Genomic DNA, 16842 nt, shown 5'->3' with positions numbered 1-16842 from the left:
GTGGAGGTTGCAGTGAGCCGAGATTGTGCCCCTGCCCTCCAGCCTGGGTGACAGGGTTAGACTGTCTCAAAAAAAAAAAAAGTTTTTAATAAAAAAGTACCATTCATCACCAATGAGGAAATAATAATGATTCCCTGTGGACACAGGGCTAACCACTGTTTATAATGAAAAGATTACGTCCCTTCAGAGTTCTCCCAGGGCTTAGGTGACATTGGTTGTGAGCAGGAGTAGTGGATTTCAAAACAATACACCTAAATTACTCTAAGAACGAATACTTCTTTTGACTTCACTTACAATTTTATATAAAAGCAGAAGTTACTGAAGGTTACTTATCCTTCATATTTACTACCATCTTCTTACCCCAACCCCCATGTCTGTGTGTAATTAAAGGAAGCTTGTTAAGTAAGCTCCCCACTTAGTGCTTGGAACAAGAGAATAGTGTGTGTTGGGAGTTGGGGGACTGCTTGTGTGAAATATTTCTCTCTTCTGGGTTTAAAACTTAGTCTTTGCTGCCAATCTGTTAACAGATAGTTTGTAAATCAAGTAGAAGAAAAAATATAAATTAGCTTTCTAATAAATCTGAAATTACCAATGTGAAACAAAGCAGGGAATAAATACTTGACCAAAAAAGTATAAGTAAGTGGGTGTTGGGGGATCATAATTTTTAAATATCTCTTGATTATTTTGGTATGAAAGTTCTATTTCAAAGTTCTTCAAAATAATGCCTAATGTTCCTAAGTACTGTGTTCCAAATATATGTAAATACAAGATGGAAACTGTGAAATATATGCCTTCAAAAAAGAAAAAAAAAAACCCTGACATTTTATCTGTATATATTTAATAGATTTATAAAGAACATGTGTACACAAATATCAATATAGATGTACCAGCAAGGAAGATTTAGAACATATAACTATGTGGCAGGGTTGGAAAGAACATAATTCTTTCCCAGAAGGGGTGTGGGGAACTATACTTAATCAGCTACGAGTTACAAAATAACTAAGTCATTTCTCATCAAAATACGTCTCTACTGCATATTGTGGTTGATACATTTTCCATGTTTTTTCTTTATGAAGATTATCCAATTCATTTCTTTGTAGACAAAGCCTAAGAATAGAAAACAAATTATTACATTTTATTTTGGGGCTAACTGAAAAGCCATGCAGTAGGCACCCTTGTTAGAGCTTGAAGAAACAAACAAAAAAAAGACTTCCTCACCATGAATAGAACCTCAGCCCCTTTTCTGTGTCTCAGTTGGCTCCTTCCACCTTTTCAGTGAGACTTAAAAATACCTTAATCTTCAACAACACATCAGTAACACGTGCTACTGATTCTTTTAACGTTGCTTTTTATGGAATTAATGACATCTAGGTTTAATAAAATATCTAAATTTCTATATGGACAGAAATCAGTCTGATTAGACATGTATCAAAACCCAATAATAAAGTACTGTATCTATTTTAATTTATGCCTGAGGTTGCAATTTTTTGAATTTTTGCAATCAGCCCTTGGCAATGACCTTGAGCAGTAGGATATAAATAAATCCTACATGCTTAGCATTCCAATAATAGAACACTAAGCATAAATTAGTTAACCTATTTATGCCTAGTGTTCTAAAGGACAGAAGTTGGCATTTTTGGCTAAACAACAATCTCATAACGAACAAAAAGCTTTACCAATGGTATATAAATTGAAATATTACAGAAATCTTTAGAAATTTATATAAAAGTGAGAATAAAGGTGATCTAACTTATTACTTCTCCAAAATGAACGTGGTGTTTCAAAGGAAAACCAGAATCACTTTTGAGGAGCAGCAACAAATGAAGCTCCACCCAGCTCTCACATTTGAGGGACTCTGCTCACGTTAGGAGTCAAAGCTTATTGTTTGTATGCATCCAAGAAACAAATTTGTAAAAAATTTCCATCCAGTCCAAAGTTCACTCTATCAAAGTCTATTAAATGTGTATGCATTACAAGTGTGTAGACCAGAGGTTTAATTTACCGTTGCCTTGCTGGACTTAAGGAGTTATTAGATCCAGCTCAGAGTTGAAGAAAAGACTAGGACTGGTTATAACAATAACTACCAATTCATGCCACGTGCAATCATAGCCACTTCCTCAACTCTGACCTGAAGCATTTTAAAAATATGTTCTCTTTTTGTATTGAAAAGTATGGTTGATACAAAATATCTCAATTTTTCACCACCACAGAAAAAATACTACTTAAAGTAGAGAACTTCTAGACTGAGAAATAAGTTTCCAAATATGGCAGAAGGTTTTCTGGGAACAATAATCTCCGAATCCAATTAATAGTTTTTTCTTTTTTTCTTCTTTCTTTAGACAGAGTCTCACTCTGTCACCCAAGCTGAGTGCAGTGGTGCGATCTTGGCTCACTGCAATCTCTGCCTCCTGGATTCAAGCGATTCTACAGCCTCAGCCTTCCCGAGTAGCTGGGATTACAGGCATGCGCCACCACACCTGGCTAATTTTTGTTATTTTTAGTAGCCAACACAGTTTTACCATGTTGGCCAGGCTGGTCTCGAACTCCCAATCTCAGGTGATCCGCCCGCCTCAGCTTCCCAAAGTGCTAGGATTACAAGCATAAGCCACCATGCCCAGCCTTCAATTAATAGTTTTTAAGAAAGTTTTCCCAATTCAGTTATTAGAAAGCCATGTTTAAATGGGAGACTATCAATTGATGATTTTTTAGCTGTATTTCTTAATACTTATTGTGTCTTGTAACTTCTCCTAGATGTAAGTGTGTCAGTCAGCTTTTCAGCTACCTGAAGCCTCCCTAGGTCCTCCCTTACTTTAGCACAAAATTTGGTGGTGGTTCGTCATTGGTAAATTGGCACCTACTGAGGACCTGACATGTTGAAGGTACTGAGCAGATTCATATTGAACTTCTGTGGGAGGAATTTACTACCACACTTAAGATCTGATTATAATACTCTTGAACTCATAACACAGTCCTATGGCATGGACCTTGAGGACACTGCAACAGGTGGTCTCAAGAACAACTGTATTTTTAAAATAACCATCGTAAAATGAGTAAGGCAATGAACAATGGTGGCTCAAGGATTTTTTGTTTTCTATAAATTAAGCTTATGACAACCAGCAAAACACTTGCCATTACAACTTATACGCAGACATTGAAGATTAGGTTGTTTCTATGGGTTGATATTATATCCATACCTGTTATTTTGTATTAAAGATGTGTTAAACCAGAAGAAAAAAGGGTAGTTGTGATAGTATTTAGGAAAATCCTAAAAAGAAAAAAAAATTTTTTTTAAGTAAAATTGATGCCAAGAACTAATCATTCCAAAGAAATTAAAGTTTCTTCCTTTATTCCTTTCTATATTTATCAAATAATTATAACCATTCAATATGTAGCATTCTTCATCCTATAACAATACACTCAAGACACAAAGGAGGAGGCTTAAGAAAATGCTATTGCTTTCTCTTGCTGTTTCTATCAAAATTTTCAAGGAATACTATATTTTCCATGATAGATATTTAAATGCTGATATTTGAATCTGGTTTAGATAGTGCTAAACAGAATCTACTAAGGACCGATGCTTATATATACCCAAGTATTTTGTAGTGAATTCTTACAAATTTTTTTGTTGCCTCAGCATCCCTTTTAAATATAAATTGCACTTTCTGATATCAGAAGCAGGGCTCAGTCACCCTTGACAGTTTCCAGTTCACCTCCTCCCAGTTTCTCAATGTGACTGATCCCAATATCTGCTTTATACAACCTTCTGCTGGTGACTACTTCATTGCGGGACAGCTAGATATAACCACCCCACAGACCCCCATACTCTGCATGGACCGTGTGGATATATCAGTGACCACCTCTCAGTCACAGCATGACTCCATGGAACTCATGACTGCTTGCAATAAACCCACCGATTAGATCTCCCCGCAGGAAACCTGCTCAGGTAACACCTTACTTCCCAATAAAGGCTTCCACTCTCAGGTCCCTCCCTCTTTCTCGCTCTTGCTCCCCACCCATCAGTTGAGCACAGGTCTCCTGCGTGGCTGCCCCTTGGAGTTAGCCCTGTGAGGTGTGCTGCCCTCTTCGCTTTAGAATTAAAAAAAACTGCTTCGGTTATTTCATGTGTTGTATTGTGCTGCCTTCTCCGTGTTTCACCCAACTGAGTCACCCAAACCTAACTCTCTTTCCAGTCAGTGCTCCCAGCTACTCAGGAGGGTGAGGTGGGAGGATTGCTTGAGCCCAGGAGGTGAAGCCACAGTTAGCTATGGTCACGCCACTGCACTCCAGCCTGGGTGACAGAGTGAGACTCTGTCTCAATTTTTAATATTAAAAATGATGCAAAACAAAATGTAATCACTGCTATGCAGTAAAACATACCTTTGGTTTTTTAGCATCTTGGCTTGTATTTTTTTTGTATTTATTTTGTATTTTTTGGATTTGTGAATTAATACATGTAAATTTAGAAGCATTTAGAAAAATGTACAATTTAGAAAAAACAAATGAACAAAAATTATTCAAATTACATATGTTCTTTTAAAAAATTTGTTATAGATCTGATGTATTGTTTTTCTCCCCCTTCCTCTATGGGATGACATTTATCATCTCCCTTGTTGGGAACTGTAGTAAAGGAAACCTTAAATAAAACCATTCACAAGTTCAGACAAGAACAATGGCAGAGGCCATTTCTTGATTACTCACCGAAGAGGAAACTTGCACTTTCACATCATCATACAGAGGTGGACAGTTGAACACATCAATTATTACCCTGTCTGTTTCAGTGTCATGAAATACCTGTGAATGAACACATGGAATTCAGAACTATAAACCTAGCTAATGATAACAATGAAGTTCCTTTTCACTTATCCAGACTTCCTATATTTATCAAGTACTTTTGGTCTCACAGACCAATCGCTACATGTATAAATAATTATTAATAATCAATAATCTTTTCTAGTTGCAACACTGTTGTTTATATGTATGTGTGTAGTGTGTGTGTGTGTGTGTGTGTGTGTGTGTGTGTGTGTGTATATATATATATATTTTTTTTTTTTTTTGAGACGGTCTTACTGTCACCCAGACTGGAGTGCAGTGGTGTGATCTCAGCTCACTGCAACCTCTGTCTCCCAGGTTCAAGTGATTCTCATGCCTCATCCTCCTGAGTAGCTGGGACTATAGGCGCATGCCACCACACCCAGCTAGTTTTTGCACTTTTAGTAGAGATGGGGTTTTGCTATATTGGCCAGGCTGGTCCCAAACTCCAGGCCTCAAGTGATCTGCCCCCCTGGGCCTCCCAAAGTGCTGGGATTACAGGGGTGAGCCACCACACCTGGCCTGTTGTTTATGATTTTTAAAGGCTAACATGTTTGAGGGTTATCATGAAGCACTTTTCAAAAGTGTCTCACTTTTCAGAAGTATTGAATTTTCTATTAGACTTTAATCAGTTAAATATTATTTAATGTGTGTCATTTGATTTTCATACATTAGGGCCTCTTTTGAGAATATGTTAAGAAGCTCAATTTTAAAGCTACCCTCGACATTCAAAAAATAATGCTTAACTCTGGCTTTTTATTTACTAAATTAAAAAAATAACAACGGGGGTCTGTAACACTTGGTGGGGTGGGGTCCCCCTGATCATCATGTTTTATTAGAACTCTTGTGTCTGTCAGTGGGATCTTTGGACTTGACCATTACAGGCTGCAGATGGAGGAGTGACCAAAGATAGTTCACGTTTTGGAATGAATGACTTTGAAGATATACTATTTCTTTGACTCACTCTCATATAAATAATGGCACCCACAGTGAGAAGGGTCTATGCTAGGCCCTGTGAAAAACACAAAAGGAGGTGCAGACTCTTTTGGTCCCTTCAGGGAGCTGTACACATAAGAAACAATCGTAGAATAGTATGTAACTCTCAATCTGTATGATGAAGACTGGGTGTGCTCTCATGTACCATTGAGGGCTAGTTAACAGGAAGTGCAGAAAATTTCATTGAGGAGGCAGAAATTGAATTGGGCATGAAACGGTTTAGATAAATGAAGAAGAGCTCTGAAAATAGAATCTAGTCCATACAGATGGAAAAAGACCAGCAATAACACAAAGTAGAAGTTAGAAAAACAACAAAAAAGGTCAGGCAGTGTGGCTCATGCCTATAATCCCAGCACTTTGTGAGGCTGAGGTGGAAGGGTTGCTTGAGCTCAAGAGTTTGAGACCACCCTGGGTAACATAGCAAGATCCAGCTTCTGCAAAAAATTTTTAAAAATTGGGGGATTGCTTGAGCTCGGGAAGTTGAGGCTCCAGGGAACCTTGATCGCGCCACTGCGCTACAGCCTCGGACAGAATGGGACCCTGACTCAAGGAAAGAAAAAGAAAGGAAGGAAGAAAGGAAATAAATAACCAACTAACTAACTAAATAACTTAGAGTTGTGTTCCAAGAGCCAAAGGGGATGACCCAGTTTATTTGGAATGGAGTCTGCTGGTCAAGCTACTGATAAAAATAAGCTCAGGTATGTTAGGGCTATTATATCTTAAGAGCTCAAGAGCCAAGGAAATAAGAGTGAAGCTGCTGAAGAATATCGTGGGGTATTTCCTATGTGACAAAGAGGCCTGATAATTATCACATATAACATTTATTTAGTGATTTATAGTTCACAAAGCAACTTCATACATATTATCTAATTTAATTCCCGTAATACTTGAGGTGTGATATTTATTTTACAGGTAAGGATGTTGAGCCAAAGGTGTTAACTGGCTCTGACCATGGGCATGCAGTGTGTCTTCTGCTCTACATACTTTTCACAATGAGAGCAACATTTCAGTACGCATATTTCAGGATTCCATACATCGCATTCTATAAGGAGCAAGAAAAGGCAAGGAGACCATTGTAGAAATCTAGGCATGAGCAAATGAGGTTCCGGACAGTTAGTGGCAGTGAGAACAGAAAGGAAGGCAAGCATAGAAAAATTTCAAAGGCATCATCAACAGGGATTGATGCCTAACTGGATTTAGGGAGCCAAGGCAAAGAGAATCAAAGCCCAAGGCCTGAGTGGGAGAATGCTGGTGCCATTTGCAGAAGCAGATAAAGCTCCTTGATAATTCAGACTGGCTACTGCATTTCAGTTGGAGTGGAAACTGTTCATGTTGCAGCTCTTGCATCTACAACTCAGTGGGCGACTATAAATATCTCTTCAGTAAATGAACAAATAATAGTTTAAGTAAGGGAAATGGGTGATTCTTTAACCAAGAATAAAGCATTTGCTAAGAACAGGAAGCCAAGAATAAGGCCTTGGTGAATGCCCTCAGTTGGGAGAGGCCAAAAAAAGTGGGTGCAGTGCAGAGAGTGAGGGAATGGGATTAGTAATAAAAGAATTTGAGACAAAGGCCTGGGTAGGAATTCTAAAAGTTTATGGTTATTAGACCCATGAAGGAAGCTTTCTTATTGTTTCAGAAAAGGTATGTAGTTTTAGGCATTTCTTCATTGTAGCAAAACATTGACTACCAGGTCCCTTTTGCTTTGGATAAAGAGATTCCTCCCCAATTCATTCCTCCTTGCATTGTTTCTCATAGGGTCATCCCCACAGAACCTCTGACTTAGAACAATCACTTGGGACACTGCTAAGTCTATAGATTCCTGGCCCCCATTCCACATTTCCTGAATCTTACTTTAGGGTACAACCCACGAATGTAAATCTTTACAAGCTTCTCAGTGGTTTTCATGCACACTAACATTTTCGAATCAGTGCTATATAATAAAAGATAAAATGATCGAGAAGAAGAGAATATGGCTAAAAATGACCAGATATGTAAATTAAAATCCTTAATACATTCCTGGGAACATGCTCAGCATTTGTGGAAAAGTGAAAGGCAAAGCAACACTGAACAGAAATACATTCTGGAAAGTACCCTAAAAAAAATGTTTTGAACAAACAGGTTAATTTACCTCTGGTTTGCATTCAAATCCAGTGACACCACAACGGTAACCAGAAAGCATCATGGAATCTCTTTATGGTAAGTGATAGTTTAGGGAGGTCAACATTGCTGGTTTGACATTCAGCCTTAAAACAAACATCAGATTTTTTTCAATTCACATGTTTTCTCTTACCCGACAATTGTTTAAGGAAGTACAGGAAAAGACAATCTTTTTCTTCATTACTATTTGGACTTTTAGATCATATCCATCGCCTGTTCCAACACCTAAATGAAATTAAAAAGTTAGGCTGGTTAGCGCGAAGATCAAAATGTCTTGCCAATTAACATCATGGATTAAAAAGAGAAAAAATTAGCTGGGCACGGTGGCTCATGCCTGTAATCCTAACACTTTGGGAGGCTAGGCAGGTGGATCATTTGAGGTCAGGAGTTCAAGACCAGCCTGATCAACATGGTGAAACTCTGTCTCTACTAAAAATACACAAAAATTAGCCCAGTGTGGTGGCGCATGCCTGTAGTCCCAGCTACTCGGGAGGCTGAGGCAGGAGAATCGCTTGAACCTGGGAGGTGGAGGTTGAAGTGAGTCGAGATCGCACCACTGCACTCCAGCCTGGACCACAGAGTGAGACTTAGAGCAAGACTGTGTCTCATATATATATGGGAAGGTGACTTGACACCTTTCTTGCTAATGTCTTGCTTTCTTCAAACTTCTAATCATAATGATTCTTAATAAGAAATACTGTGGTCTAAATTACTTTGGCCCTACTTTAAGTCTAGTTCCTGATGCAATCTCTATAAAAACACAGGTTATATCAAATTCCCATGGTATTCTGTATATATTTACATAAAAAGGCTCTTTTGCCCTTTTTTTTTTTTTCAATTCAAATGACCTACTCACTTCCTTAGCATTTCCTCAAAGACTGTTTCTCAGGCTCCAATTAATTTTTTATTGCTTTCCTCTCAACTCTACATTATTTTTTATTTAAATATGCACAAAACTAAAAGTAGAGAATTAAATATTCTAATAAACGAGTGTATTAATTATTCTTGATTGATCATCTCCTATGCCGTTTGTCTTCTTTTCATTTAATTTTGTTTTCACTAACACTATGATATTCATTTGTCATTAGAAATCACAGTTTCTTGCCTCAGTTCCCTCTTTCCCATTCCAGGTGCAGAACTTCTTTCTATTGATGTCCACCAGAAATCAGTGAAATGTAGAACAAAACTCAGGAGGCTAAAAATACTAGGCTGTCTGTGTGGACACCAGCACCCCGGCATCATGGCACCTGTAATGCCCAGCACTGGCACCACCTCAGGTCCACGTGCTGGCTGTTATAAGAGGTTTGCTTTAGGGGTTCAGATGCATCGCCACCCTGCTACCTCTCTGGCAGTGGGAGTGGTGAGACCCCATCCCCTCCACACAGACACATCCTGCTTTCCCACCTCTACTGAGTGTAAGCTGTGCAGGGGAAGCAAGGTTGGTGATGGAGAAATGGACATGGAAATGGGGGCCAGTTTCTCTCTGCACTTTCTTTCTCAAGTCCCAGAGGTGTACATCTCACCAATTTCCCTGCCTCCCTGGGCAACAGTGCATCCCAGCTTTATCTCTCTGCTTACATTCTGGAAGCAGGCAAATAGCTCTCATGATGTTTATATGGATTTTTACAACTGGTAATACTCGGTAACAGCTAGGGGGGTGAAAGATACCTCCATAGAGCCCCACTTTCTCCCAACCCTTTCCATTTCCATGTAGATTCAGGCAGGGAGGACCTAAGTGCTCGTCTTAAGAGGCTTATCTTGACCCCCAGCACTGTGGCTGGGAGTGAGAGCCACAAGGTATGGGAGTGGCTGGGAGTGAGAGGGTTACAGATGGAGGACAGAAGGGAAAAGAGAGAGCCCGGGGGATGAGAAAAAAATATGCCTCTGAAAGAAGATGAGAAAATGATATGATATGGAGACACCTCCGCCAAGACAAACTCTGAACTAGAGGTGGTTATGAGAAATAACCAGTCTTGAAGGCACAGGGGTCCTCCTCCTCCCTCATCAGAAGCTCACTCTGCCCTGAAAAGTCCACTCTGGGTTGTGACCAGAGGAGCAAAAAGAACAGGAGAGATGGGAAGGTGAGGAAGTCCCCCAAATTGGTGATGGAAAAGAAAAAGTGAAGAACATCCAAGGGCTGGCAATCAATGGGCAATTAAGAAGGAATTTATGCATGAGGATATGTAAAAAGACAGGTATGAGTTAGGATCATCTGTATGTATAACAATGAGCAAAACCCTCCCAGAGTGGGAACCTTGGCCCTCCTGCCCAATTCTTCAATTTTACATAAACACTTACCATGAATCGAATAAATAACGAATCTTTTTATAAACAGTGTCTTTCTTGGAGGGAGATTCCAGTTGTAGCTATGTTTCACTTGTGCAAAATATCCAACATATCTATTCTGAAAAGCAACAGAAGCCTTACTTTAAGTGGAGATGAAAAGTCTAAAGTCAGCATTCTTATTTTTTCTTTTCTTTCTTTTTTTTTTAATTGCATAAAGGTTAGGGGCAGTAAATAATTAAGGAAACATTTACTGGATGCCATTATATTACTAGAGATTTTGAGGGATGCTGCCTCACCACTATCTACCTTGGGGGGAAAATACTGAATTAAGTGCGATGGGGAAGTAACAAGGATGGAGCCGGGTCTTGTTGACAGGCTGCTTATGGTTGGGAGGGCAACTAATCAGAACCAACAACAAAACAGTTACAGCATTAGCAGTGTGCAGATAGAAGCTTACTTGTGACTGAGTTAGAGGAAGGTTTGTGGTGTAGTGAAGAGCAGGTTCCTGGGCATGAGAGAATGGTATATGTGAAAACTCAAGGGGAATACCTCCATACCTCAGAAGCAGGTTTCCTGTCATTCTTCTTTTGTTCCTGACAGCTAGAATTTCTTCACTTTCCATTTCCCCAATTCTGTTTTCACAAGGAAGCCCTGGAATTCCCTTAGCCTTGTCCTTTGCCTAGGGCAAGCTGTTCACAATGGCTGTCCTTGAATCTATCTTCAAGGGGTTGAAGACCTTTGGTACTGAATCAACTGGTTCAGAACTCAAAAGTTGGCCAGGCTGGTGGCTCACACCTGTGATCCCAGCACTTTGGGAGGCCAAGGTGGGCAGATCACTTGAGGTCAGGGGTTCGAGACCAGCCTGGACAACAGGGTGAAACCCTGACTCTACTAAAACTACAAAAAGTAGCCATGCGTGGTGGTGGGCACCTGTAATCCCAGCTACTCGGGAGTATGAGGCAGAAGAATTGCTTGAACCCAGGAGTTCGAGGTTGCAGTGAGCTGAGATTGCACCACTGCACTTCAGTTGGGGTGACAGACTGAGATTCTGTCTCCAAAAAAAAAAAAAGTTCCTGGACTCTTCCATACCCATTGAGAACTGTTCATAGAAGTCACAAACTGCCATACTTTCCTTTAGAAAGGGCCAGTCATGAGGAAGGCTCATGAAAGTTCTTAACTTAGAAGTAGATGTAGTCAGTAGAATGGCCCACAACGCAGGATCAGAATGTGATGGTGTCTGAGAATCACCACCAGATACAGAGGGCACTCTGTCCTGAGGTCTTGCCAACACAGCTCTCAAACATGCAGCTGAGACCCTGTGTTGCCCTGTCAGTGAATCAGAAGAGATTCAGTTGCAGCCTTTGGTGTGCTAGTTCTGGACTAAAGTTCGAGACGCTACACATGACTACAGAAGAGGTGCAGATGGGGAGATGTGTGGGGAGAGTTGCTGGGGGAGCTCCATCTAACATCTCCTTGGCTCCTGCCACCAGATTCTCCACTTTCCCCTAAAGGCTGTAACCTGCCAGGGCCCTCAAGCTGCTTTTGCTCCCATGCTTCTTTCTCCTGCAACTTAAAACAACATGGACTGATAGTAGAAATTAATACAACCAACCCATAGGAGGCACTCACTACAAACAAAGAAGATATTATGAGGAAAGGGTGGAAAGATGGGTAAGCCATGGGCCTTGCCTTTAAAGAGGATACAGAAGTTACCACTTCAAATAGCTAGAGAATAATGCAAAGTGATGTAGTCCCTAAGAGAAACACAAAGGGCTTTAAGAACTGAAAAAGCAAGAAACTACTTGAGGCTGGGAAGGGAAAATGACTCTAGGAAAAGGGGCATGAGCAATGGCACGAGGGAATCAAGTGTCCATGGGCTGGGAAACAGCACACAGTCTAAATGTGTTAGAGTGTGGGATGTGTACATGCACAGAGTGGAAGAAAAGGTTGGAAAAGTCAAACTGGATCCTGAGTGCCAGGTTGAAACATTTAGTTTATTGCTATTGGCAGTGGGGACATATTCTGGATTTTGAGCATGGAAATGGCATGATTAGGGCTGCACTTCAGAAAATCCACACATTCCTTTTAGCTTAGGGTCTATGACTGTTCTTTGTTTGGTTTTGTTTTTGGCTTGGGAGTGGGAGAAAAGTATCAGTGGATAAGGCTGAGTTCTTTTTTTTTTTTTTGAGACGGAGTCTCGCTGTGTCGCCCAGGCTGGAGTGCAGTGGCCGGATCTCAGCTCACTGCAAGCTCCGCCTCCCGGGGTCACGCCATTCTCCTGCCTCAGCCTCCCGCGTAGCTGGGACTATAGGCGCCCGCCACCTCGCCTGGCTAGTTTTTTGTATTTTTTAGTAGAGACGAGGTTTCACCGTGTTAGCCAGGATGGTCTCGATCTCCTGACCTCGTGATCCACCCGTCTCGGCCTCCCAAAGTGCTGGGATTACAGGCTTGAGCCACCATGCCTGGCCAGGCTGAGTTCTTTTGCCCAAACTAAATAGGGTCAGTAGTTACAGCGTTCTTCTAACAGGGCCAAGAGCACTTATTCAATTCCCACTACCTAAAGAAAAACTCATTTATAGCCACATTCAAATCTAGTTAAGAATTCCCAACCCACTCTCACTTCGGTTTCAGGGGCAGTACAGAAAAGGCAATATAAATGAGAAGCTGTGCACAGCATGGGCTTCAGAGTCTGACATCTAGATTTCAGTCCTTGGTTCAAAAGTTAATGTAGTTAATTTCTCTGAACCTCAATTTTCTAATTTATAAGATGAGAATCATAGTAGTGCCTACTCATAGAGTTACTGAGAATATTAAATGAGATAGTGAATGTAAAACTCTTAGAATGGTTCAGCAGACTCTAGAATGTTGTAAATGCTATAGGCTAAACATTCTGGTTTCTGCAGTAAACAAATTACAAGTAATAAAAAATGGCAATAAATCTATGAAGTAAAAGAGACTTAGGAGACATAGCAGCCAAATGAAATGTGTGGATGTTGTTTGAATTCTGACTGAAACAAACTAAATTTTCAAAGATTTTAAGACAATTTTGGAAACAAAGATGGACTAGAAATTTGATATTAAGGATTTTTTAAGGTGTAATATTTTAGATCTGATAAAAGGTATTATGGGTTTTTTGTTATTTTAAGAGTACTTAGATGTCATATTAAAATACTTGTGGGATAAAATGATCTGACAACTGAAATTTCCTTCCAAATAATCCAGGTGTAGGGAAAGCAAGAGTGGAAAGTGGAGTTGGGAGTGTGAGTAGAGTGGGAAAAGTATGGATGAAACGTGGCTGATTGCAGGCTGAAGTGATTATTGCAGTGAAGTGATGACTATACGGAGATATATTGTATCATTCTCTGGACTTTTGTATATAATTAAAATTTTCCATAACGAAATTATTTTTTTAAAAAAATAGAGTAACTGTATGTTTCATATAGGTGTTATGGGTTTTCAGTGAGATATGTAAAAGTGCGGTACTGTCTGGTGTATATAAAAGGGTTTTTGAAAAGTTTATTTCCCCTTTTCTTTCTCTTTTAAAATACACCTCCCCCACAACACACACACACACACACACACACACGCACACACACAAGGGAGTCATCCAAAAACAGTCTTTGTGATGTTCTGCAAGGGTTGAACTGCCCTAGTAAGGATTTGTGGAAGACTTAGATCTTTTTTACATTGAAATAAAGGGCTGGTGATTTTAGATAAACTTCAGGGTCCTGGAGCCTTAGGTATTGGACCTTCCTGCTTTGGGAAAATAATCAACTCCTGAGCTCCATAAACAATAACCAGTATAGAATAGAAAGCAGGATGCTCTGAGGAAAAGCCACACCCCCAACGTGTGGGTGGCACCTGAAGCAGGACCCTCAGCCTCAGGGAGGGACCAAGGCCTGTCGCAGGGCGCCCAAATGCTGCTGCCAGATCACCAAAGGAGAAGAGTCTAAAATGAAACCAAATAACAGGTGGCAATCTTAACCCACTCCCCTATAAAAGCTCCCCTTCTTAAAAAGAAAACTTACCTGAGAAGGAGTCTCTACTCCCTGATATTTAGTGCCATTGGTTTTATCTGTTCGCCGTTCTCCAAAATAGTACAAGCTTTCCTACAAAAAAGGAACCATGGTTCACCTGCACTCTTTCCTTTTCTATATTAGGTACCCTTAGTCTTTCTAAAACCACCTTCTTTCCTAAAGTCAGTGATTTTTTTTTTTTTATTTTTTCATGGAGTCTTGCTCTGTCACCCACACTGGAGTGTAGTGGCAGAATCTCACCTCACTGCAACCTCTGCCTCTTGGGTTCAATCCTGCCTCTGAGGCAGGATTATCCTGCCTCAGCCTCCTCAGTAGCTGAGACTACAGGCGTGTACCACACAAATGGCTAATTTTTTATATTTTTAGTAGAGATGGGGGCTTTGCCATGTTGGCGAGGCTGGTCTCGAACTCCTGACTCAAGAGATCCGCCTGCCTTAGCCTCCCAAAGTGCTGAGATTACAGGCATGAGCCAACGCACCCAGCCGCAGTGGTCTTTTGGCAAAGGCTACCCAAATTACCAAAATTAACAAAGTCACATCAAAGACTTCTTTCATTCAAGGTTTCATAAAGATATAAAATTTTAGAGCTGGAAAGACCTTAGAAATCATCTGGTCCAACCCTTCTTTCCATCTTACAAATGAGAAGACTGAGACCAAAAGAAAACTACACAATCTGCCATGGAGATGCTGCAGCCAGTTAGAGGCAGCACAGACCTGGAATACAAGTCTCTGGTTCTCAGTCTAGGGCTCCATATCAGTGGCTTTCAAACTTTTCATTTTTTAAGTTGCAATCCACATTAATAAACCTAGGAAATGTACACACACACACACACACACCAATACTTAAACCTTTTGATATTTTCTATTCTGCTCTATTCCATTTTATTTATTTTTAGTTTTAGTTTTTGTTTTTTTTTTTTGAGACAGAGTTTCGCTCTTGTTGCCCAGGCTGGAGTGCTATGGCCCGATCTCAGCTCACCATAACCTCGGCCTCCTGGGTTCAAGCGATTCTTCTGCCTCAGCCTCCTGAGTATCTGGGATTACAGGCATGCGCCACAACGCCCAGCTAATTTTGTATTTTTAGTAGAGACAGGGTTTCTCCATGTTGGCCGGGCCAGTCTCAAACTCCCAACCTTGGGTGATCCATCCACCTTGGCCTCCCAAAATGCTGGGATTACAGGCGTGAGCCACCGCGCCCGGCCAATTCCATTTTATTTTTAAGAGATGTTAGTCACAACCCAGCAACTTTATTTTACAACTCACTGATAAATCATGATTCATAGCTTGAAAAACAGCATCCTAGAACATCCGTTTTCAAAATCTGTGTGTCTCAAATTAGAAAAACCAAAGGTGGTGGAATTAGAGTGCTGGTCATTGTGCATAACCACCACTTCTTCCCTAGACTGTAGGCCAAACAACTCGAGTGGAGTTGCTAGAAATCGTAGCATCTCACCAAGAAAATGGCAGAAGGAAAAATGACGGAGAACACTGCTTTAGGTGGAAACAGCCCACCTTGTCTTATCAGAAATTTCTAGAGGTCACAGACTCCACATGTGTTGACTAAGCAGAGATAGTTACATGCAGGAGAGGCTTTGAGTTGTGAAATCTTGCTTTTTACCTACCTAAGCGTTGTGAGGGTGGTCAAGACCCTTTGGAGGATTTATCTAATTCAGCTTGATACTATTCTCATGAGGAAGGAAGAAGTCATGGTACTGGCAGGTGTAAGAGCAGGGCCAGGTGAGGTGAGGGAACTACTGTGATTACTGAATGTTTTTTGTATCTGTGTAACATGGCTTTACTCCCCTCACCTTAATCCTGCCCCATCAGGTCTTGTCTTTATTTAAAATGTTGATATTGTGTACCTCATAATTTTTTGCATTAATTTTTATTTTTTAAATATTGCATTAAAAATCATTTATTTTAATTATTGCAATTTTTAGCATTCTCTTAAATTTTGCGTCTCATTGACCTCACTCTACTGCTGGCCCAAAGAGATTCTTAAGCCAGCTACTAACTAACGCATGTTAAACAAGGAAGTATCAAAAACAGACTTTTTAACAACCACTTCTCCAATTACAATTTCACTGAGCACCATGACTAAAATAATCATCTTAACATCCTACCACTGATGTTTCAGAACTAGCAAACTCAGTCATCATAAGACAAAGTCTGTGGTAACATCTTTCATACCTCTGCAGTTAAAAATATTTCAGTGGCAATCAGGCAGGCACAAACCATAGTTCCAGTTCTTCCTAGAAAAGAAAAGAAGTTAGTTCAAGGGACATGCTTGGTGTAAAAATACACTCAGAAATATTCAACGGGTTCATTTTAAGTTGATTTTCTTTCTTTTTTTGGGGGGGACAGTGTCTCGCTGTGTCACCTAGGCTGTAGTGCAGTGGCGTGATCTCAGCTCACTGCGATCTCTGCCCCACAGGTGGAAAATAAATTACATGTACGGTAAAAATATTTCTCACTACCTCTCCACGAAAGAACAAGATGAGACTTTTACTAAATCTATTCGAAAGCAATAATTCATGTCTTATATAAATTCTTTT

At 40.2% G+C, this 16842-nt stretch overlaps 1 protein-coding gene across 1 annotated transcript; it reads right to left on the bottom strand.

Moving 5' to 3' along the window:
• Positions 1-1004: 1004 nt before the first annotated feature.
• On the bottom strand, positions 1005-16525 carry LOC112611100 (phosphatidylinositol 3,4,5-trisphosphate 3-phosphatase TPTE2-like). Its single transcript, XM_025364810.1, has 7 exons — positions 16478-16525; positions 14280-14360; positions 10264-10369; positions 8099-8178; positions 4699-4791; positions 3195-3265; positions 1005-1107 (listed from the first exon to the last, which is right to left on the bottom strand). Exons 1-7 carry the CDS (start codon positions 16523-16525, stop codon positions 1005-1007), a joined length of 582 nt encoding a protein of 193 aa, XP_025220595.1.
• Positions 16526-16842: the final 317 nt, after the last annotated feature.

Source organism: Theropithecus gelada, chromosome 17 (genome assembly GCF_003255815.1).
Source record: "Theropithecus gelada isolate Dixy chromosome 17, Tgel_1.0, whole genome shotgun sequence".
In the NCBI taxonomy this organism is placed as follows: domain Eukaryota; kingdom Metazoa; phylum Chordata; class Mammalia; order Primates; family Cercopithecidae; genus Theropithecus; species Theropithecus gelada.
Note: the sequence above shows the minus strand (reverse complement) of the source record. Positions and strands in the feature narration are given on the sequence as shown.

Coding starts and splice junctions, on each gene's coding strand:
- LOC112611100 (XM_025364810.1), bottom strand. CDS start 16,525: ATGGTTTGTGCCTGCCTGATTGCCACTGAAATATTTTTAACTGCAGAG. Junction 14,361..16,477: donor AAATATTTTTAACTGCAGAG/GTATGAAAGATG, acceptor CCTTTTTTGTAG/GAAAGCTTGTACTATTTTGG. Junction 1,108..3,194: donor TCTTTAATACAAAATAACAG/GTATGGATATAA, acceptor TTCTATTCTTAG/GCTTTGTCTACAAAGAAATG.